Source organism: Nelusetta ayraudi, unplaced genomic scaffold (genome assembly GCF_046127955.1).
Source record: "Nelusetta ayraudi isolate G7.1 ecotype Tasmania unplaced genomic scaffold, CSIRO-AGI_Nayr_v1 ptg000008l, whole genome shotgun sequence".
NCBI classification, from domain to species: Eukaryota; Metazoa; Chordata; class Actinopteri; order Tetraodontiformes; family Monacanthidae; genus Nelusetta; species Nelusetta ayraudi.
The window spans coordinates 6,683,651-6,705,000 of NW_027466058.1; the positions used below are offsets into that span (position 1 = coordinate 6,683,651).

General features: G+C 47.0%; 3 protein-coding genes across 17 annotated transcripts in view; 2 read left to right on the forward strand and 1 right to left on the reverse strand.

Annotated features, from left to right (window-relative positions):
* The window catches only part of srfb (serum response factor b), a 29,618-nt gene extending 21,252 nt beyond the window's left edge, over window positions 1-8,366 (forward strand). For 2 of the 5 annotated variants that reach the window (XM_076019035.1, XM_076019033.1), the window contains exons 4-8: window positions 1,532-1,696; window positions 1,929-2,039; window positions 3,108-3,305; window positions 3,415-3,491; window positions 6,041-8,366. In XM_076019035.1, coding sequence (XP_075875150.1) covers window positions 1,532-1,696; window positions 1,929-2,039; window positions 3,108-3,305; window positions 3,415-3,491; window positions 6,041-6,136 — 647 coding nt within the window. In that variant the 3' untranslated portion in view covers window positions 6,137-8,366. Of the gene's footprint in view, window positions 1-1,531; window positions 1,697-1,928; window positions 2,040-2,385; window positions 2,489-3,107; window positions 3,306-3,414; window positions 3,517-6,040 lie in introns of those variants that run through there. The other 3 variants (XM_076019034.1, XR_012926083.1, XM_076019036.1) reach the window with 3 other exon arrangements.
* Window positions 8,367-10,225: 1,859 nt separating this feature from the next.
* On the reverse strand, window positions 10,226-19,879 carry fhip2a (FHF complex subunit HOOK interacting protein 2). 3 transcript variants are annotated; one of them, XM_076019020.1, is made up of 17 exons: window positions 19,626-19,879; window positions 18,087-18,165; window positions 16,993-17,162; window positions 16,744-16,848; window positions 16,508-16,630; window positions 16,194-16,424; window positions 15,884-16,080; window positions 15,372-15,486; window positions 15,162-15,238; window positions 14,862-15,054; window positions 13,718-13,956; window positions 13,114-13,260; window positions 12,930-13,020; window positions 12,163-12,306; window positions 11,440-11,580; window positions 10,901-11,004; window positions 10,226-10,815 (listed from the first exon to the last, which is right to left on the reverse strand). In XM_076019020.1, the coding sequence occupies exons 1-17, from the start codon at window positions 19,668-19,670 to the stop codon at window positions 10,704-10,706; spliced, it is 2,313 nt and encodes a 770-aa protein (XP_075875135.1). In that variant the 5' UTR covers window positions 19,671-19,879; the 3' UTR covers window positions 10,226-10,703. The 3 variants fall into 3 exon arrangements, with proteins under 3 accessions (XP_075875135.1, XP_075875136.1, XP_075875137.1); XM_076019021.1 differs by having other exon boundaries at window positions 13,718-13,881; window positions 19,626-19,875; XM_076019022.1 differs by lacking the exon at window positions 19,626-19,879 and adding an exon at window positions 18,450-18,552.
* Window positions 19,880-20,057: 178 nt separating this feature from the next.
* ablim1a (actin binding LIM protein 1a) overlaps window positions 20,058-21,350 on the forward strand; it is a 42,040-nt gene continuing 40,747 nt past the window's right edge. For all 9 annotated transcript variants that reach the window (XM_076019007.1, XM_076019012.1, XM_076019008.1 and 6 more), the window contains exon 1: window positions 20,058-20,898. In XM_076019007.1, coding sequence (XP_075875122.1) covers window positions 20,754-20,898 — 145 coding nt within the window. In that variant the 5' untranslated portion in view covers window positions 20,058-20,753. The remainder of the gene's footprint in view (window positions 20,899-21,350) is intronic.

Here is a 21,350-nt window from a genome sequence, read left to right on the forward strand (position 1 = left end):
TTCCTGGCAGTGAAATGTTGCAAGGACCAAAGAAAAGGTGAAAAGGAGAATTTAAAAAGTGGCAGGTGGCAGTTGGATATGCAAAAATGCAAGTTAAAAAGATGAAAATGTGGCATCACCGTCGCTCGTTCCTCGTTCCTCTTCTCGAGCAGCCGTCTGTCTGGAGCGCACGTGCGAGGTGCACGGTTGGGAAGAAGCTGTTTGATGCTCGACGCGCCGACAGGGTGCAAATCCGCTCTCACGCGACTTGAGCAGGCAGAGCCACGTTGGTGGCTAATGGGTCCCCCCCCCCCCCCCTTCCCGGGTGCTGATGACTGACAGCTGAAGGACGACCTCGCGGTCCTCCACTCTTCCCCCCCCCCCCCCCTCCTCCTCCTCCTCCTTCTCCTCTCCCCCTCCTCTTCCTCCTCTCCCCCTCCTCTTCCTCAGCGCCACCTGTCTGACACGTAGCAGCAGTGCCAGGTGGAGCAGCGCCACCCTCGGATAAAAAAACAAACAAAAAAAACACCACCTCAGGTTGACAGCTTGAAAGGTCCCCTGGCCGTCGCGAAGCCCAGCGTGTGACGATTTGCAGTCGGGCGCTAGCGTCATTTTGCATATTTCAATAAAAAAAAGAAGAATACCAACCCTCGCTGGTGCGCCGTTTGCAAAAAGGATTTGTGTTTGTGACGTTGCGAGCGGTCGAACTTGCAGAGTAGCTGAATCATATTAAATATTACTCAGACACACTCGAGGAGAGAATGTCAGCGGGAGAACGGCGAACACTTCACCAGCCACTTAAAGCAGGCAGTGTTTGGCCTTTAACTGAGCTCCTCTCTGGCTCACAGTGTTGTTCAACATTTAATACAAGTCGTTGCTTCCGCGCTGCGGTCCGAGATTCCAGCAGGTGATGTGCCAGTGATTGCCAGTTTCCCCAAGTTTGACCTGAAATGAGACATTAGATTTGTATGCTGATTTGGGGAGTGGAACCAGCCCTCTGTGACATCACAAAGGGCTGGTTTCTGGAGCTTTTTTTTTTTTTTTAATCAGAATCAGAACCCTCTTCAATGTCATTGTTGTATGCAACGAAATTTGTACAGCTTCTCCTGAAAGATGATGCCTTTAAAACAGTGATTAATTAATCAATAGCTGCTTCTGACTGGCCACTAGCTCTGTTCTCTACCCTTGAGCCTGATCCAATCAGAAGCAAGTAGGGCTGATCTCTGTTGCAGTAAAAAAAACAAAAAAAACTTGTGTGTTTATGTGTTAAGCACAACATGGAATTAAACACAAGCTAGTTTTGTACAAGTGTATTGCTGTCAGTTTCACATTGTGTATTAACCACATGATGTTGAATTTCATTCCTGCTTCGCATCCAGCGGTGACTCATCTGCCGACACGTTCTGTCAGTCCACTGCCGCTTTCTCAGTTATTTCCTCTGCTTGATCTCGCACTATCCTCCTGCCTTTAATGTTAAAAAAAAAAAAATCAAAAAAAAAATCACCTCCTTCCCTTTCTGTGCGTGTGCGTGCGTGTGTGCTTGTACCTTCAGCAGGCACTCCTCTCCCCCCCGGCACCCCCACCATTCCTCTGAGCCAGCTGCAGCAGCACTCCCTGGCCCTCCAGGGGCAGCATGGTCAGGCCCTGGCCGCCGCCCCGCAGCCCCAGCAGGGACAGCAGGCTGTCTTCCGCTTCCCTGCCGCTGTCTCCCTCACAGGTGACCCCGACCCCCCCCCGCCCCCCTGCATGCTGCTGCCACGCCCCCCCCGCCTCACTCTCAACCCCCGCGGCCTCTTGCTAACACTTCACTGTCACTACACTTGCCCTGCAAATTCTGCAATTCTGCAAATTTTCCAACGCGAGGGATCAACTGACGATACTTCAACTGCTGCCGCATCCACTTCCGGTCTGACTGCCTAACCCCCGCGACTCTCTCTCTCTCTCTGCAGGAGCGGGGGTTCCCCAGCAGTTCCAGGCCATCCAGGTCCACCCCAACGCCCAGTCCACCTCCAACAGCGACAGCAGCCCTGAGATCTCCCACACGTCCACGAACTCCACCGGTAGGTGTCTGTCCTCTTGGCCTCCCCCCAGATTCTCCTCTTCGGATGGAGGTCGACCAGCAACCCAGCTGAAATAGTGAGCCAGCGAGCTGTCCGACTCAGATAGACGAGCATTGGGAAGATTACTCTGCAAATATAGTTGCAAGTTACCCACTTCAAACTGTAATAGTAGTGTAACTACGTATCAAATTATTGTAACTCATTACAATTGATTACTTTTCAATTGCAAGTTAGCCACTTCAAACTGTAATAGTAGTGTAACTATTTATCAAAGTATTGTAACTCATTACAATTGATTACTTTTCTAAATTTTGAATAACTGTTCTCAACTGTTTGGACCTGACAGTGTTGTGCTTCCAGCAGTAGTCCACAACAACAACAACAGAAAAAGAACGAGGTTAAAATTCAATATCTATTTTGACTGAGATCATTCTGAGATACAAAATCAGGTTAGTATTACCCATTATCTTTTGATTCAGCAATATCCGTCACATTTTTTTGCAACGATTTTCCTGCTGAACCAACCATTTAGCTTTAATTTAGCACTCAGTGACCCCCAGTGAAAGTGTAAGTGTCTGCATTGTGGCCCTCTGGAGCTTTCTTCCCACAGGGGAGTTTTTCCTGGCCGCCATCGCCGTCTCTGGGGGTCCAGTTGGTTTTTTTTACTCTGGTTGTTCAAAGCGCTTTGACGCCTTCTGGATGCGATTCAGCGCTGTACAAATGAAAGTTGATGGATTTAATTGATTTTTCAAAATCAACTTTGTTGTAACTTTGGAGAGAGTCAGTTCAACTATGGCAGGCGAGTGGCAATTCCAAACCTGACTGGGGAACCAATCAGAAGCATCACAGTAGTTTGTGCCGAGCCAGCGCACGAGAAAACCATTGCAAAGCAACGAGAATAATATAAAAAAAGATATATATAAAAAAAATAAAATAATAAGCATAGCTTTTTTTTTTGCCAAAACTGGACGAGCGCTGCCATCTGCTGGCCAAGAATGCAGAATCCCTCTTTTTGTGCGAAATGAACGCCCCCGCCCCTCCTCCTCCCCCCCCCCCTCTCCCCCACAGTGACGGCGAGTCTCCCAGCAACCATAGTCACCTCATCAGTGCCCACGTCGGTGGCGGGTCACATGATGTACCCCAGCCCCCACACGGTGATGTACGCCTCCACGCCGGGGCTGACCGACGGGGGGCTGGCCGTGCTCAACGCCTTCTCCCAGGGCACCCAGACCATGCAGGTCTCCCACGCGCAGGCCCAGGACACAGGTGACGCCACGAGCTTCAGGAAGATCTTTTCAAAGTAAAGGGGTCGCTGATGGATTTTATTTATTTTATTTCCCCCCCCCCCCGCCCCCCATCGTGTAATCCACTCCAGGTGCGGTCCCGCAGGTGTACCTCACGACGCCCCCTGGCACGGTGCAGATCCCTGTCTCGGCGGTGCAGCTACACCCAGTACGGCAAGATCTGCATTTTACAAGTGAAACTCTCATATTCTCTAAGCAAGCAAGCATGCGTGCCCGTGACCACACCCCCGGCATCCTAACACGGCACTTTGGCACTTAAGAGGCGGCGGGCTCGGCACCTGCCGCGCCGCTAATTGAATGTCAAACCAGCAGCTGGCACACGAAATTAGCCTTTAACAACACACAGGTGTGGCATGCATGGACGTAGAACGCTTGGATGTTGTTGTTTTTTTTTTCCCATGTTCCACTTGTCTTTAATCAAGTGTGGTGTTGCCGATCGAGGAGATCTTTCTGGTTGAAGATGTTTGCATTTGATTTTTTTGCCTTCTAAAGTATAGTTGTAAATAGTGAATAGTAGCACCATGTTTTAACTTAAAATACAGATATGATATGATGTGATGGCTGACAAATTCAAAATTCAAACTTTATTTATATAGCACTTTTCATGCAAAAGAAAAATGCAACCCAAAGTGCTTCACAGATTAAAACAAAATTAAAATGCCAAAGCATACAACAAAATGAAGAAATAAAAGCTCGTCCCTCCCAACCCCTGGCCAAGGCCAGACTGAGGGAGGGTGGGACGGAGAGTGAAAGGTAAAATAGAAGAGGCACCTTGGTGGAGGTCAGAGGGAGCAAATGGCCACAAAGTACATTTTTATGCCATTGGCAAATGCAGACATTGGAGCGGCATCAAAGAATGAGCAAAACTGATAATGAAAAAAAGATAAAAGCAGATAAACACATCAATAAAGATAGTCATCAATAACTAGATAAAGAATTTGTGTGTGTGTGTGTGTGTGTGTGTGTGTGTGTGTGTGTGTGTGTGTGTGTGTGTGTGTGTGTGTGTGTGTGTGTGTGTGTGTGTGTGTGAGAGAGAAACTTGTCCGGGCCTGTGATCTCACCGACTCTGTCAAACATTCTCTCTGCCCGTCCTCCTCGCTCTGTTCCAACTTCGCATAGTTCACATCTTGTCAGCTCTCCGGCTACATTTCCCCAAAGTGATCCCCGACACGCCCGCTTTATCAGGTCTGCATCGCCAGCAGACCTGCGTGGTCTTGAGAAAGGCGACGGCCAAGAATGCGCTTCCCTCTTGGCAGCCGAGACGGAAGAGAGACGAGTTTGTTTGTTTATTCAGAGCGCCATTAACCTCTGCACAGCGGCAGCGATCCTTGATGACAATATCATGTGACAATGTAGGCATACACATTCACACTAAACGGCATAAAGCGCTGATGTGACAAAATGATACATGTATGTTTTACATGATACGATGGGGAAAAAAATGATAACGGTTAAAATAATTGCCCTCCAATCAAATATTCTGTGATTTTATCAATATAGTATTATATAATATAGAATGTCAAGCTATAAAATCGAAATTATTTTGATATGTTAATGTCGATATTGAACAAAAGGCACTTTTAAGTGAATGTAGCGGTTAGAACTTCTATGGTTGATTTATTGAAATAAAGCCAAAATGAAAGTTTCGCTCCACGTTCTGGAATGAAAATGAATGCTGCCAAGGCATCAAGTTCAATGTGGCTCCAGACCTGGAGGTTGAGACTCGCGAGGCTAACTTTAAAAAAAAGAAGAAGAATCGCGGCTTCATGAGTCTGATCTCAGTAGGTTTGCATCTTGAGAAATGGGCTAAGTTCCTGTATTTAAACCAGGCATCATTCACCCTGGTTAATCACCAAGGAAAAATTCACATTCACTGTACAAGATGCCTGCTCACTTGGTGTGTGTGTGTGTGTGTGTGTGTGTGTGTGTGTGTGTGTGTGTGTGTGTGTGTGTGTGTGTGTGTGTGTGTGTGTGTGTGCGCGTGCGCGTGCGCGTGCGCGTGCGGTGCCCAGGTGTCGACACAATCACTTGGCTCTATGTGATTGTGTGATCTTGTGATCGGTGGGGGACCCAGAGTCGTGTTGGGGGGGGGGGCCTTCTGCCAAAACTCAACTTTCCCTAAAAATGAAGACCTAATTTTCTTTATTCTATCAATCGGAAGTTTATCAGCTGGTTGTGTGGAGCAAAACCCTCGTCATTCACCCACTGGAACCTGAGCGTTTTCCGTTTGTTTCTGCAGATTGCTTTTGTTCACGTGTAGCCTGTCGATGACCATTGTGACAGCAAATCCAAGTCTTTGCTCCACATCTCAGATGTTGTCTGTGTGGAGGCACACTGCTGCTCCTCTTGCCAGTAAGAGGTGTCTGTGTGCAGATCGCGCTGCCCTCTAAAGGCCAAACTTGTTTCATCTTCACCAGCTGAATTGAAGCTTCTCGCTGGAGGCTCTTCGTGTCTGTAAAGCTCCTCAATGAAAAATAAAGCTGATGATGAACATGCGGTGTAACATGGGGCCCACAGAATAGGCACGGGGAGGTAAACAAACAACAAAACGAAACAAAAACGAATCATGAAGACTAGAAAGTTTATTTATTTGTTTGTTTGACTGTTTTGTTTGGCTGTGTGGTGTTGTGTTAGAAAATGCCACTGTTGGGCTCCTTGCCGTCTGCTGATCGGCTGCGTTCTGCTCCTCTCCCACAGATGGTGATTGGCCAGCAGTCGGCCGGCAGCAGCAGTAACCTGACAGAGCTCCAGGTGGTCAACCTGGACGCAGCACAGAGCGCCAAGAGCGACTGACGGATGACGACACACACACACACATACACAGACACACACACACACACAGACAGACGGACTGACTGACATCTCTATTTATTGATGCCTTCCTACATATTTCCACATTACACTTCTGAATGTGACTTTAAAGTAAATATTCACACACAATCAAGGTCATATTTGTGGCTGACCTTGATACAGTATATGGTATGTTTTTTGGTATATAAATATATATATATATATATATATATATACATATATATATTCGAAAATGCGTAGAATTATATCACTACATCCATTGTTGGAAGCGGTGTTCTATGCTGTTAGAAGGTGTTATTTTTGTGTGAGTGTGTGTGTGTTTTTGTTGTTGGTTTTTGTTTTCTTGAAATTATGTAATTACACACACACACACACACACACACACACACACACACACACACACTGCAAGGTGCCACAGCTTCACACCAGCCAAAGAGACATGCGTTTGTCTGAATGTTCCAGTGTGAGCAACTCGTGCGCAAGCGTGCACATATCCAGGGTTTGTAAAACGGACGGGAACGGGAAGGGAGGGCGAGGACGCCCGTTGACTTAAAAAAAGAAAAGAAAAAATATTTGGAAATGTACATATATTTTCTTTTTAAATTGAAAACTTGTATTATTAATTTTTTTTTTTTTTTTTAGCTTGGGTTTAGTTTGTGCAAAGGCATGTAGTTGTTGTGTGCGTTTTTGTTCTCTTGTTGTTGTTTTTTTAACGTAGTTTTTATTTTCTATGTACACGGCAAAGCGATTTGCATTAAGAAGTGGAATTATTTACATTTCTACGTAAAGGAATTTACAAGTCACGCTGCTCCGCGGTGAGACGGGAGGAGGCGCTCGTTCAGGACGTGACGGACGGAGAACACTGGCTCGCCTCGCCACGTCGTGCTCGTCGGGACTTGCGCTCTCCAAACAGGATCAAGAGAGCCGGCTCGCGACATGTATAAACAGTGGGGGTGTTTGTGAGCCACAGTTGACACGATCTTGAAGCCGACTCCCTCCTCCTCCATCACCACCACCACCACCACCAACAACAACAACCCGCTCCGACGCAGCACTTTGATGCGCGTGTGTCCCTCAAACGGCGACAATCTGATGAATCGTCATCTCCATCGTTTCAGCTGCGATGTGGAACTTTTACTGTACCGACGCTTCTGGCAGGCACGGCGTCAAACAGGTTGCTTTCAGAGGAATCTCTCACCGACTCGTTGCTACTGTTGACTCGGGAGTCGGACGCAAACCTCCTCCTGCTTTAAGCGAAGACACTGTATAGCGCGTGAATGCTGCGTTTAAAGGCCACGCTGCCTTCCGGGGGGGGGGGGGGGGGGAGCCCTCTCACGAGTGTTTCAGCCCGACGGTGGGAGAGCGTGAATATTTTTGTACTAAAAAAAAAAGACAAAGTCTCTTCATTAGGAAAGGTGTCTTGGGGTGCTTTGGGCGCGTGTGAAACGCTCCCCCGGCTTGGACCGCGCCACCCCCGCCTGACTGCAATGTCAGTGTACCTCAGCAACCGTTAGGAATGAGAGTCAGAGAGCCTCGTTTCTGCACCGCAGTGCCTCTTTTAGAACGGCTGAACCACGTCGGCAGCAGTAGTACAGGAAGAGACGTGTAGGGTTTCCCCCACATCCAGGGACTCTGGGCCTTTTTTTTTTCTTTTTTTTTTTCATTTCAAGTATGAGATTTTTTATTTTATTTTTTATTTTAATTTAATTATACTAGTTGGAACCGAATAATCTGAATGAGTGAGCTCGGCTGGATCGAATCCAGAGATGCTGTGAGAGGTTAAAGTATCAATGCTGGTTTGTTGTTTTTGTGTTTTTTCACTGGCGAGGTCATTTTCATACTTAATGGTCTCTGGTCTGTTCTTGTACAACATGTGACATGTCACCGCGTGGGCTGTTTTTGCTTAGTAAACTATTAAATGGCTGTCAAAATTCTTGGTGGGCTTGTTAGATTTTATTCTTTTTTTTTTTTTTTGAACAGAGTTTTGTCATTTTCACCTCGTCATCAAACTGAATGGTTATTTTTGTGTATTTGCTTCTGTTGTACAGATATTTTGTAATAAAAGCAAGATAAAGCACAGTGAAATGTTTTAAAAAAAAATAGACACATCTTTCCTGGAGGACATCGGCTTCTTTTTTTTTTTTTAATGGGGACGGAGAATGTTTAACAAAAACCAGACAGTCCTGAATAAAACAGTTTGATGATAAATGAACGAGCGTCTGCAGTGATCACTTACATTTTACAAGTGACCGCACAGCTTCGACGTGATGCTTCAATGCATAGAAGAAAAAAAAACAAAAAAAAAAAACAGACATGATAAAGAGAAATCAGAAGACTTCCGATCCCATTTTTTACGCTGGAGGGAGGAGGGGAGAAACGATAAAAGCAGCGGCATTAGTGATTGAGCGGGAAAGGGGAGAATGAAGGAGTTGGCATCAGATGAGCTTTTACAGTCTTGTACATCTTCACGAAACAGAGCAACACGAGAGAAAGAAAGGCATAAAGAAGAGGACTGCGCGACGACTGCAGCGAAGCGGGAAGCCCCTTGGACACGAGCTCCAGGAGTCTCCAGAGATCCACAGTGTGAAGTAAGGCATCGTTTTTTGTTTTGTTTTGTCCCCCCCAGTGTCTCCTAACAACAAAGTGCCGACAGCCAAGAAATCGTCACGTAAAAAGCTGGACACCCCCCCCCCCTCCCCCCACCTTTTGTTTGTTCTGCCTTTCAACAGTGAACAAGCATGCATTTACATCAGGTAGTATACCTCTATTGCTATAGTACAATATACTCATGTAAAGAACAGTTGATTTAAAAAGAGATGTGCACGATTGGTCGTTTAAAAATAAACAAAAGGTTTCCGATTAAAATGGAAACGTTCCTCCTGGTACATCCCAGATTTTTCTTTTCTTTTCTTTTTTTTTTTCCCCAAATTATTTGGTTTATGAAACAAATCATTATTTGGAAAGGAAACAAACAAACAAACAAACAAAAAAAAGCTTTTTTTTTTCATGCTATTTACATTACGAACACGGATGAAAAAAGACGATGTGCAAATCCGTTTCCATGCAAGCAGTTGCATAATGTCGTTCAGGTGCTTGGATGACAGTTTTCCGAGAGAGCGTCAGAAGTCACTGACTGTGCGGCAGGGTCGAAGATCGAAACACACTGGTGGCGCGAAGAGCGCCACAAATGAACTGAAATTTACTTCAACGCTACCAATACCAGGGCTAATACTGCTAATGGATGCAACACCTCACGGGAGGTCACAGGAACCTGGAGGGGAAGGTTACAGCGTCAGTCTGTCGTTTCTAAATCAATTAGTTTAAGCAACACAGTATCGTTGCATGCGTTTCTCTCCCTCGCTCCTTCCAATCACAACAGCACTGAGCGGACTGACAACGTCTCGCAATCACGCGGGTGTAACTTTGTTTAAGGACGCCAAAGTAAACTTGAGCCTGAGGAGCCGCGGCGGCTTATTTCATTGGGGCGCCTCTTGACGTTTGCTCCATGTCATCGCTCCCCGCGAGGAGGACAAACAAGCTGCAGAATTATAAATTGTGTGGAAACAGTTACACACCGTCCGAGAGGACAGAATAAACACCGCCGCGGCAGGAGAGAAAACACGACGCATCCTGACACAGATGCCGGCTCGGCCGGCTCCGAGCTAGACGAGCGCGACAAACGGATGTTAGCGGCTCACCTCAGCAAACGAGGCGTCCGCGGCGCTGAGATCTTTGGGCGACTGCAGGTGAGACGAAACTGACGAGGCAAAGAAATTAAAGTGAGCGACGTCCGTTGACTGCTTTCCATTTTCTCTTTCATCTCAATACGACATTAGTGTAAAAAAAAAAAAAGAAAGAAAGAAAGAAAGAAAGAAAGAAAGAAAGGCAACCTGAAAGCAAATAAATAAGGAGGCGTGGCATATTAAAACATCAAAAGCAGCATCGTTAATACTGCAGCTCAATAAGAATGTAACTTGAGGAATACAGGTGGTGGGCGTTATAAGGTAGGTGTATGTTTTTTTTCCCCATCCCCCCCGACTCATTTTGTCCAAAAACAGACAAATGTTTGAAAAAAAAAAAAAAGAATCAATTGTTTCAAGAGGAAACAGAGTGTAACTGAGAGGTGTGACTCCACACTAAGGCGATGAGAGACCAGACAGAAAATAAATAAACGTCTTTTTTTTTTTTTGTTCCTTTAGGTTTCGTATTTACAGGGCGAGAGTCTTTTGGCAGATGAGTAGGAAGGACGGCGAGGGTCCGAGCGGGGGTGGGGTGTGTGTGTGTGTGTGTGTGTGTGTGGTTGGGGGGGGTCTGGTCCCCGCTCATCCCCTCAGCCGGGCTGGGCAGTGTCTGTGCTCTGAGCGACGTACTGTAGTTGTGAGGTCCCGCCCCCACCGCCCTCCGCGGGCGGTCGAGCCGTGGCGATTAACGTCATACTGACCCTGTGCAACCGGTACCAGCAACACCTCACAGGTGCGGATCCGCCTCGGCCTCTGACCTCTGACCCCGGCACCGACGGATGGACAGCTTAAGAGGGGAGTGGGGGGGGCTACGGCGAGGAGGTGGAAGCGGCGTGGTACTTGACGAAGGCGATGGCCGCCAGCTCCTTGCAGAACTCCTCCAGCACGATCACGCCCTCCAGCAGGGTCATGTGGTCGATGCTGCAACACAGGCGGTGGGTTGATGATGCAGTGTGGCGCCATCTACAGGCCGACAAGGGGAAACGAGGGGAGGACGCGCGCGTACCTGATGCCCTCCGGCTCCAGACCCAGTAACCTCTTCCTCACCAGCAGCAGTTTGGGCGTGAAGTCGGGGATGCGCTGGATCCTCAGCATTAGGTCTCCCACCACCTGACACACACACACACACACACACACACACACACACTGCTGTAAGAGACATACTTCAACATAATAATAACTTAACATGACAACTTAACGTTCAACCTAATAACAACAATTATAATACACTTTATTAATAAGTGCTTGTCAATGTTCTCAAAGACCCTTCACAGAAATAAGGTTAAAACACATTACAATAAAATCTATACTGAATAAATAAGCAAACAACAAAATCAAATGCAGTTTAGCGTAAAATAAACTAAAGAAGGACATTCATTGCAATGGATAATAATAAAAATAAATACAGTAAGGAGGACCTCAAAATTGCAGCTCGTGTATGAAACTCAAATCGGAGACGCCAAATATTTCCTATATGTAAAAATTCCAAGAGATTAGGGAAACGATGGGAAGGCTGCCTGGGATGAGCCGGAGACTGCGTCTTACCCTGACAATGACGGAGAAGAGCGACCTGCAGCCGGGGGCCAGGTTGATGTAGGGGTCCAGCAGGTACTCGTGCAGGTGGGGGTGCGGTAACAAAGACAGCTTGGACAGCACGGCGGTCACCTGCAGGTTGACGTCGTAGGGCTGCAGGACGCAAACCACGCAGCAGGTTGAGGATTCAAATTAATTGTCAATTTATTATAATATACATTTTTGGATGTGCTACAAAAATTTGATTTTCATTCTTGGTGATCACTTTAATTCTGAAGATTATCTTATGGACGAGACAACGGGTCATTACTTTGTTCGCAAACATGAATAGCCTCGCTATTCCTTCCACTGTTTTCAAGCCATCACCTTCACTTTGCTGCCTGATGCTTGATTAGTTTATGCTTTTTGTGGCAGGGCAGTAGAACCCTGTGGCGTTCATATATGGGTTTGCGTGCAATGTGCAAAATAAGACTTGAACCTTTTAGTGGTTGATAAAATGGCATTTTATAGTGCTGTTCAAAGACAAATCATTGTTTAATAAATGTGGAATGCATTTTTTGTTTGTCTTTTTTCCCCTTTTACTTTATACAATATATTTTGCCCCAAGATATAATATTTGATTACATCCCGAATACTGGACCTTTACTAAATCTTTCAGAAACTATTTTTACTGTTTAACCTTCACTGTTAACTTTGAGTTTCCACCAACAACTTCACATGGCGAATCAAACGCACCTGATCGAGGATGCGGCCCATCCTGTCAAAGAGAACCTTGAGGAAGTGGCCCTCGAAGAACGGCATGTCCAGGTTGCACTTCTCCAAGGGCTTGGGGTGGCCCCTCCAGTCCCAGCGCTGGCAGACGCCGCAATAATCCCTGAACTGCAGAGAACAAATCACAGAGCGCTGCTAACTAATTCAACAGTGTGCCAGGAGACTATGAATACTTCAAAAATCTAAACAAAGCACAACTGTGTTTTATTTCACATGGTCTCATAATAGCGAGAAAAAAACTGACCCTGACACTGTGGAAGAGTGTAAATACAGCATCATCTAAGATGTGGCCAGAGGAGCCAACTAACACACTTCATCTGGGAAGAATGAGTAATGTTTTGAAACACAGACTCCAACTCTTTGAATAACTCGGCACCCTCTCATACACTACCTTGCTAATACCAATGCAACTTGATAATGAATGTACTATGCACTGTGAGGTTCTTGTGATGCTTCTATGTCACTTCACTGGGGGTGGGGGGGTGGGGCTTTTCGATTTCACGATTTCAAGTTCAAATTTTGCATTTTATTTGACTCTTTTTTGTATGTTTGTATTATAATTGCCCAATAAAAATACATGGAAAGAAAAAGTGCCTCAGGAGACGGCGACAACCGCAGCCGAAACACAGTGACATGTTTCATCGCTGTGGCTCGCTGGTGATTTTCCTTCCTGATTCTGCGGAGGCTCTTCATGCAGCGGCTCTCAAGACCTCCGGCCACACGAGTCTCACCTGTCTGTGTGCATCTCTGAGGTAGGTGTCGTAGCCGGTGCCTTCCACGTGGTACGATGACTTGGCCTCATCGGGGACCAAACACAGGAAGCTGCGACATCATTCAACCGTTATCATCCTCGTCCTTATTTTTAATTAGCAGAACACGCAGCTTTCCAGCAGGCGGAGCGCCTGGAACCTGTACCTGTTGACGATCTTGTGGACCTCCGTCTTCCCGTCGCACCTCGAGTGGTCGGGGCTCATTGGCGGAGAGGAGCTGAGCCAGTCGGAGCCAGACAGCCTGCTGTCTGGGGAAACGTCGTCGCCAAACAGCGGGTCCTCCTCGAGGTCGCTGGAGGAAGCAGGTTTAGAAAGCGGACATTGGTCAGAACAGGTTCTGAGTCAGAGCCTCTGCAAAAACATAGCATCAGGGCTCAGTGAAGAGTATTCTGCCTCTCTATTAGTGTCCATATGTGGATAATGTGATCAATGAAACATAGTACTTGTATCTCCAGTAGCTCACTGGTTATATGCCGCTTCCTATTAACATACTGTTCAATCATCCATCTCCTTGTTCCAGCACAGTGATGTCTTCATTTATGATTTTCAGGTGTAAAACAATGAGAGCAAGAAACATGAAACTATTGCCCATCGTGTTTCAATTTGATTGTATTTTTTTTTCTTTCATCTCAAACCAGAGTAATTTAGTCGAAAACAAAGCATGCATTGCTTTATTTCCACCGCAAGAGTTTCTCCAGGAGGGCTTTTATTTTGGCGCTGTGGAAAGTGGGACGGAGCTCAGTCCTTACACGGCATCGTGGGGCTGCCCGTTCTCCAGGGGCTCCCGCTCCTCCTGCGGCTTGTTCTCCAGGTAGTTCCTCTCCTCCAGGCTGCGCAGGGCCAGGCTGTGGAGGATGTGCTGGTTGGGCTTCTGGATCAGCTGCTCGAACAGGCGCAGCGTCATGATGCTGATCTGGGAGCACACATGGAGAGGAGGAGGGCTCAGCTGCTGGACGCTCACTGAGGTCACAGGATCAGCGTTTGGTCGCTGACAAAAACAAAAGTCTTATTATAATAAATAAACAAACCGGGCACTGGGTGTATGGAAGATGGAGGATTATTCATTGGAATTTGCGTGATGGAAATCAGTTCTCTGCGTGTGTCACATTGATTGAAATTCATGTTCTTATGGCTACAAAGGTGATTCACTGGAACTCAGAGTGACTGAGGGGCAGATGGCCTTCTGAATATTAAAACATGATGTAATTGTGGACATTTGATTTCCATTTTGATGGCACATTAACACCTACAAAGAACCCATCATATTAAAAAAAGATGCTGGGACAACAAAACAATAAATCAATTCTGAATTCGCTTGCGAAGATAATCCGCAGACCTCAACGTCAACATTTCAAAATCCCAAATTGCACACGGACGAGAGAAATTTACTGGATGAAAATTTTAGGGATGCCGATCTAGCATATTTTATTAAATCTGTGATTGGCCGATGCGTTAAAAATCCCCGATCCGATCTTGAAATCAATATAATATCATATAATAATATAATTAATATCAATAACGTCCGAAATGTACCAATAAGCGGCGCATTTCTGCCCTCTACTAGCCCGTGCCTCGTGTATACTTTATAAGCAGAATTTTACAGAACTATTTTTTATTTCATTTATACGTTTTATACAGTATGCTCACTGTGTTTGTCAATTTGTAAAATAAACAAAACAATGAGGACAAGCAAAGCATGGATTGATCATCGGAGCGAACAATCCAATTTATTTTGCACTGCACCGAGAGGAAAGTCTGAATCCAATAGATCCAGTTTATTCAAGGTAAGAAAAAAGATCGGATCGGGAAAACATGGGGTTCGGCAATTACTCATTACTAAAAAAAAAATCTGGATGGGGGGAAACTAGGGGGGGGGGGCTGAGCGATAACAACCTCGTCTGACAGGTGGTCGCAGTGCTCGATGAGTCTGTGCCGCAGAGGATTCTGGGAGATGGTCGCCTGGGTCTCGGCCTCTTCGTCTTCCCCCAGCAGGAAGTAGACCATCTCCTGCATCAGCGCCTCCGACGTCACCTGCCTTATGATCCTGTTGAGCAGGGCCGTGGACGTCAGGATGCCCACCTCGGACCTGTGCCAGAAAACACGAGGCGTCAGCGAGCGCTCACGACGCGCGGCAGCCGAACAAAAGGCGCCAGTGAGGATTGTGAGGACGATTGGCGGGTGAGTCAGCCGTACGTCTGCATCAGCTGCGGCTCCATGACGGACACAAAGAACCTCTCTCTCACGGTTTTCGCCATGACTGCTGCCGCTGACTGAAGACGAAGAAGTGAAACAAAAGAAAGTTCAGCCTTTTTTTCCCCCTTTTTTTGCGTGTGAAAAATCAACTTGCCGTCATCGTGACTGCACCGGCTGTCGAAACAGAGCGAGTCGTGATGGGTTACGGACCTTCTGCGCTTCCTTGATGAGCTGGTCGCAGTAATCCAGCCAGGACAGGAAGGAGATGAGAGCCCTCTTCCCTGCGAAGACGGCAGCGTCTTCCTTCAGGTTGTAGACGTCGAGGCTGGAGGAGAGGGGGAGGGGAAGTATTCAATCTTCAAAAGTCTTCATTAAAAGGTCCAGTGTGTAAAATCTTTAAGGAAGCCCGCCTGACAGCGCATTTCATATTTAGGTCACTGTCAGGCGGGCTTCCTTAAAAAATGGCAGTGCAAGGTGGCAGCGAACTAGGAGCACGACCCTTGTTGCTCTATGTATATTCTTATACATATGAGAACCTTTCTAAGGGCAGAGCAACCAAATAACTTTTATTGTACTGCGAGTATACACTATTATTAATGTACTTACGGGCAGTATGTTAAGCTTTTACCAATATAAAAATCATAAATCAAGCCAAATTTTACACACTGGGCAATTAAAGAGTCTTGTTTTGAAATCAGTCAGTGAAAGTCAAACATCGTTACCCCCAGTTGACAGACTCCACCGTCTCGATGTCCAAGGGGTCCATGGACTGCGGCAGGGCTTTGTAGAAGGAGACCAGCTTGTCCGTCAGGAGCTCACAGAGCTCAGTGTTCTCCGTCAAGCACTTGGCGGCGGCCGGCTCGGGCAGGCTGACCAGCAGCATGAGGCCCTCGCACGCCTTCACCACGATCCTGCCGTCCTGAGGGAGGACAGAGACGGCGCAGCGCTCACCAATCCGCCCGACTGTAACCGCGATCAAAACAACCTGCACTGCAGGGGAGGAGGAGATGGGGGGCGGGGGGGATTACTCACAGGGCTCTTGGTGAGATTAAGCAGCGAGGTGACGAGGTTGTAATTGCTGCCGTTGTTGTTGTTGTTGGTTGGACTGCAGGCCGAGGCCGAGGCGCCTGCTGCAGCCTGAGGCTCCTCCTGGTGCTTTGCTTGCTCCTCCGCCGGAGACTGACCCGTGTCCGGAGCCACGGCGCCGTCCCTCGCCGCATCCGCCCCTCTGGTTTTCACCGCCTCGGCTCGCTTCGACTTGTTCTGCCGAAAAACGCAAACGTTTTCAGATAGGGCACTCTGCAAGCCGGCCGTGGTCGTGGACCGCGTCCTGGCAAAGGACCTACCTCCAGGAAGAAGTTGACCAGGTACGGGTCCTGCTTGAGTTTAGCACAGACTATGCACAGGAACTGGATCTCTTCGTTTTCCGTGGGGGCCGCCAGAACCTCACCGCACAGGCGGATTAATTTCTGAGAGGAGAAGAGCGACAGTGGCAAACAGCGATTAAAAAAAAGAAAGAAAAGTTGCCAATTGCAATTGGCTGGTTGAGAAGAGAGAGGACGCGGACTGAGTGGCGGCTCACCTGCACAGGTCTGTGGACGTTGATGTGCGGCAGGAGAGGCTGACGGATGTGTGCGAGCAGTTTTGTGTAGAAGGTGAGCACTTGCTGCTTCATCCCTGGAGGACACTATGAAAGAAAACAATGAGAACATTATTGGAAAATGATTTATGCTATTGATGCAGCGGATGTGCACAAAAGCTGCAACAAGTGCAGCTTCCGAAAGAGTGTTTCAAAGCTTTGCATTCAGCAACATCTGCAGGTGTGTCTTACATCTGCCTTGCCCAACGTGTAGAGGGTCTCCAGGATCTTGTGGTGTAAGAGGTACTCCATGCAGGGCCCCGTCTCCCCCGACTCCCTCTCCGCCTCCTCCTGGGTCAGGATGTCCAGCATCTGCTCCAGGTGGGAGGGGATGTTGGTGTCTGTAACTGGAGCTTTGTCATCTGAGGGGAACATTTTAGAAGACATCAGAGCCCACTTGTGTCAATTAGGTGGAAATAGAACAGGAGTAAGCTTTGCTCTTTTTTTTCAACCGCACACACATTATTTGCAATGCAATTCGTTTCTGAGCCGAAGCAATAAGCAGCTTACTGGAAAACGATTGAAAAAAAAAAAAAAAAAACTAAATATATAATAAGTGAAATTGGCAGCTTGTCCAGGGTGTAACCGCGCCTTTGCCCAGAGATAGCTAGGACAAGGTCCAGCACCCCCCCCCGCCCCCCCCGCCCGAGTGCAGGAGATGTGGTAATAGAAAATGGGGAGATGGACAGAATAAGTGTTGAGAAATAGAAGTCATGCTGCACCCAGATGACCTCGCTTGTGCAAAAGTACAGAGCCAGACCTTTCTTCTGTGAGCGATTAAATGCTGCTGAACGAGCTCAGCTACATACTCACACAAGAGATTATCCCCCCCAGAGACATTTTTGTTAAACTGGCCCAACCGTGAGCACTGCTGCAAGGAAGCCATTTTCCACGGTGCGAGGAATAGCAGAGGAAGACTTTTCTCGGAGATGAGACAGGAGACGGTTCAGCCCGAGGTTGTCAAAATATTAGTTTTATATGTCCAACCGCCAAGTCACAGCGCCAAGAGACAGGGTGGATCCGGTCGGCTTAACCTGCCTTATAATGAAAACGCGACACGCTCGAGATTCTCTGCATATTTCACATTTGTGTCCTAATGTCTGGATGTTTTTTTTTTTCCCTGACCATCTACTTGGAGCTCCGTGTGAGAAAAGTGTTAAATGTTGAGGCTACACTGCATTTGGTGCCATTCAAAAAAAGACTGAAGCCACATTAAAACTATCGACATCCACACAAACTGGACAAACATACCCACAACTTAACACACTCTTTAAGAGTATTCTTACCGGAAGTCTCTATGTAGTAATGTGTGATGGCTTTCCAGTGATAGACAAAATCTTCTTGCAGGGGCAGCGACGGAGCAAGCTGCAAAAGAGAAGGACCATCATATGAGGATCAGTGCACATTAATTAGTCAGGAGAGATGCACCCCTGGCTCAGTGTAACACGCTTCATTCCCATCACCCCAGTACTCTTGAGTAAATTAAAGAAAAGTGCAAAAGTGTACATGTACATGTTATGGCACTTTAATTGGCAAGGTTACATGTGATTAAATGTTAGCATGCAGCCACTGTGTAGCGTGACCGTCCATCCAATTTCATCTGGAATATCCGGCTTGCAAATCCTCTGCCCAAACAAAAACACATGTACCTTCAGTCATGGACCTTAGTCTGGAGTTTTGACACTCATCACCTCTTTTCCAATTGGAGTTCTCTTCAGCTCACCACCGTGGCTGTGCCATAATTTCTGACCCCCCCTAGTACCGAAAATGACATTAGTCCACCTGTTACTTTTCCCACCAAGAAACAACTATCGCTACCAGAAGCAGGACGGATGCATACCAGGGTTTTTAGAGGCTGTGCCAAACAGACGTGGATATCCGCTCCAGGGGTGAGAGTGCTTTACAGAGGCATGCCCTCGCATGCATGCATGCATAAAATGAGCCCAAGTTCGTGAATTACTTGCCGGGTGATAAAGGCGGGTTTGTGAACTGACGTGGAAAAAGCACCAAAACCAACTAACTCGGCTAATGGCACTATGTCACTATGTTTACCTTTCACAAAAATGCTGTAAATGTGATTTGTTGACTAATAAACTACATAATAATGTGTAATGCCTATACCTAATGTGTGTCTGACCTTTACACACACGGAGAATCTTAAAATAGATATATAGGGAGGGAAAAATCAAACTAATTCTGAACGATTGCCAATTGACTGTCAACCTTTACCTTTACCTGCGGGGTAAAGGACCGGTTGGTCAGCTAGGAGTTAACGTTTTCTGGCTACCGTGTGGAGCAACGTTGCGATTTAGGAAAAAGCCTTATGTTGTAAACCCCAAACTACCCATTTCCTATTAACAGAAATGTTTACGTAATGTCAGGCAAGGCTGTTCTCCAATTTCGACACCACCCCAGATGATTTGAGCCTTGTTTTGAAACTAGATAGCCAGCTACGCCGTTAGCTTGGAGATGGAGGCTATTATTAGCGGCTAACTAGCATAGCCATTCAAAATGTATTAAAAACAAACAGCCGGGAGCAAGTAATGCAATGACACTAGTGAACGGTGACTTCAAATGCCACAGACAAACGGATGTATTCGGGTGGTGGGGTCTTGAATATCTGGGCATCTTTAAAAAGGGACAGCATTAACACAAAACGCTAATGCAAGCCTTGAAGCATCTGGTTAGCGTGCTACTTAGCATGGTTTTTCCTAATGCTGACGTTATATGCTGTGTCTGATCCAGTGGAGGCCCAGTAGGGGCCAAATGACCAAAAGATACACCAAGCCGTTGGGCAGAAACGTGAATTAGATATCAAAACTCACCGCTTCTACTGCGTGCTGGAGAATGGACGTGAATTTGGAGAACATTTTGTTCTTCGACTGGACCAGTTTCTCCCGAGAAGACCGAGAGAATTCCTCTATCTTCTTCTTCCTGTTGCCGCCTCGATCCAGATTGGAGGTTTCATGTACTGACCCTTGTAACGAGAGAATAATAGCGGGCAATAAAACCGTAACACGCTGCGAGCTCGCAGGTCCTCAATTGGGCCCAACGCTACCACTGTAAACAAGACGCAGTTGATATGAGTAGCGTATGCTCACTTTGGACACGGTGGCACTTCGCACGCCAAAGGCGCTGTTATTTTCCCTCCACTAGGGGGCGCAACACACGCGACAATAAATTGATCCTAATTGGGGACGATCAATGCATACAAATGTGCACATTCTGCGTCCAATGACGGATGATGGTCTATTTCTTTTTCCTCCCCAGAAGATAGAAACAGCGGTCAATAAGTGCACATCCGACACGGACGCCTAGTATAGGGTTCCGATAAACCGTCGGTGTGAGTCGTATGGAAAATATATAACAATCAATTGATTCTTTAGTGCCGCTGAATGCCCCCGATGAGGTCTGTTTTTCCAGGAATTGCGGTATATATATTCAACCACGGGGATCGTGGTCGAGTTTTCTCAGGCAGACAGCTGTGTTAATGAGTCAGGGAATCCGTGTAATGCGAACCTAGCCGAAGATACATGCATATTTTTTATTTTATTTTATTTATTTATTTATTTTGCCGAAAGAAACCCAGACTAAGCCGTGGGAACCGGCGAAGAGAACCCGTCAACTTTATCATTTTTTAGCCCATCAAGCGCCGCCGAGAACAGCGCAGTCATCCCAGCGGAGAACCGGCGATCGGCGAGGTGATCCGGTACCGGCAAGCGCGTGGTACCACGGCTCATCCCAAGAACGACTTCGATCGGAAACCAGCCGCCGCCGGTTCTGGATCATTCTCTCCTTATAAGCCGTGGACCTAAACTTGTTGTGGAAGAAGAGTTGGAGAAGGGATGCTGCGCGTCCCAGGACACGCCCTGTCGCTGGAAACTACTCTCCCCCGCTGTCTGCTCTGCCCTGCCGGCCGCCGACCGCGTACCCCCCGCATGGAAAACCTCTAAATGACACCTCGAAAACTTCCCGTTACGCATCACAGCAGCCCGTCGAACCGCTCCGACCGACCGTCCGCCGAACCGAACCGCGGCGTCTCCTTGTGCGTCTCGGCGAATAAAGAGAGGCTCTACCTACCCGGCATGTCTGCTAGAGGTGAGTGTCTTTTGCCGCAGAAACCTTCATAACCATGTGTTTGTTTTCTCTTTATGGTGGAGGTGGAAAGTCTGTGGAATTTGTAGAGGCAGTACGAGGAGGGTGTTGGCTTGCGGATGGCACGGGAGCCCGGATTTTTTTCCTTTTTTTTTTTTTTTCTTTTGGCGTCGTCTTTCTGGAGGACGGGGCTGTTATAATGGTAGTGTTATTGTAAGTAGGTTACACCGGTGCGGAGCCGCGAGTGCCGCTTCCCCTGCTGCAGCGCAACTCACTGTGCGAAGGCTTTGCACCCAGGGGCCGCCTATAAATAGATCACTTAAAAAAAAAAGATGAAGTGTCTTTTGACATTTAAAAAAAAAAAAAAAAACCCTTAATGAGATCTGGTGTCATGTATAATGTTCACTGTTGGGAGGCACCACACACCCCTCCCTAATTGCTGTTTTAATAAAAGG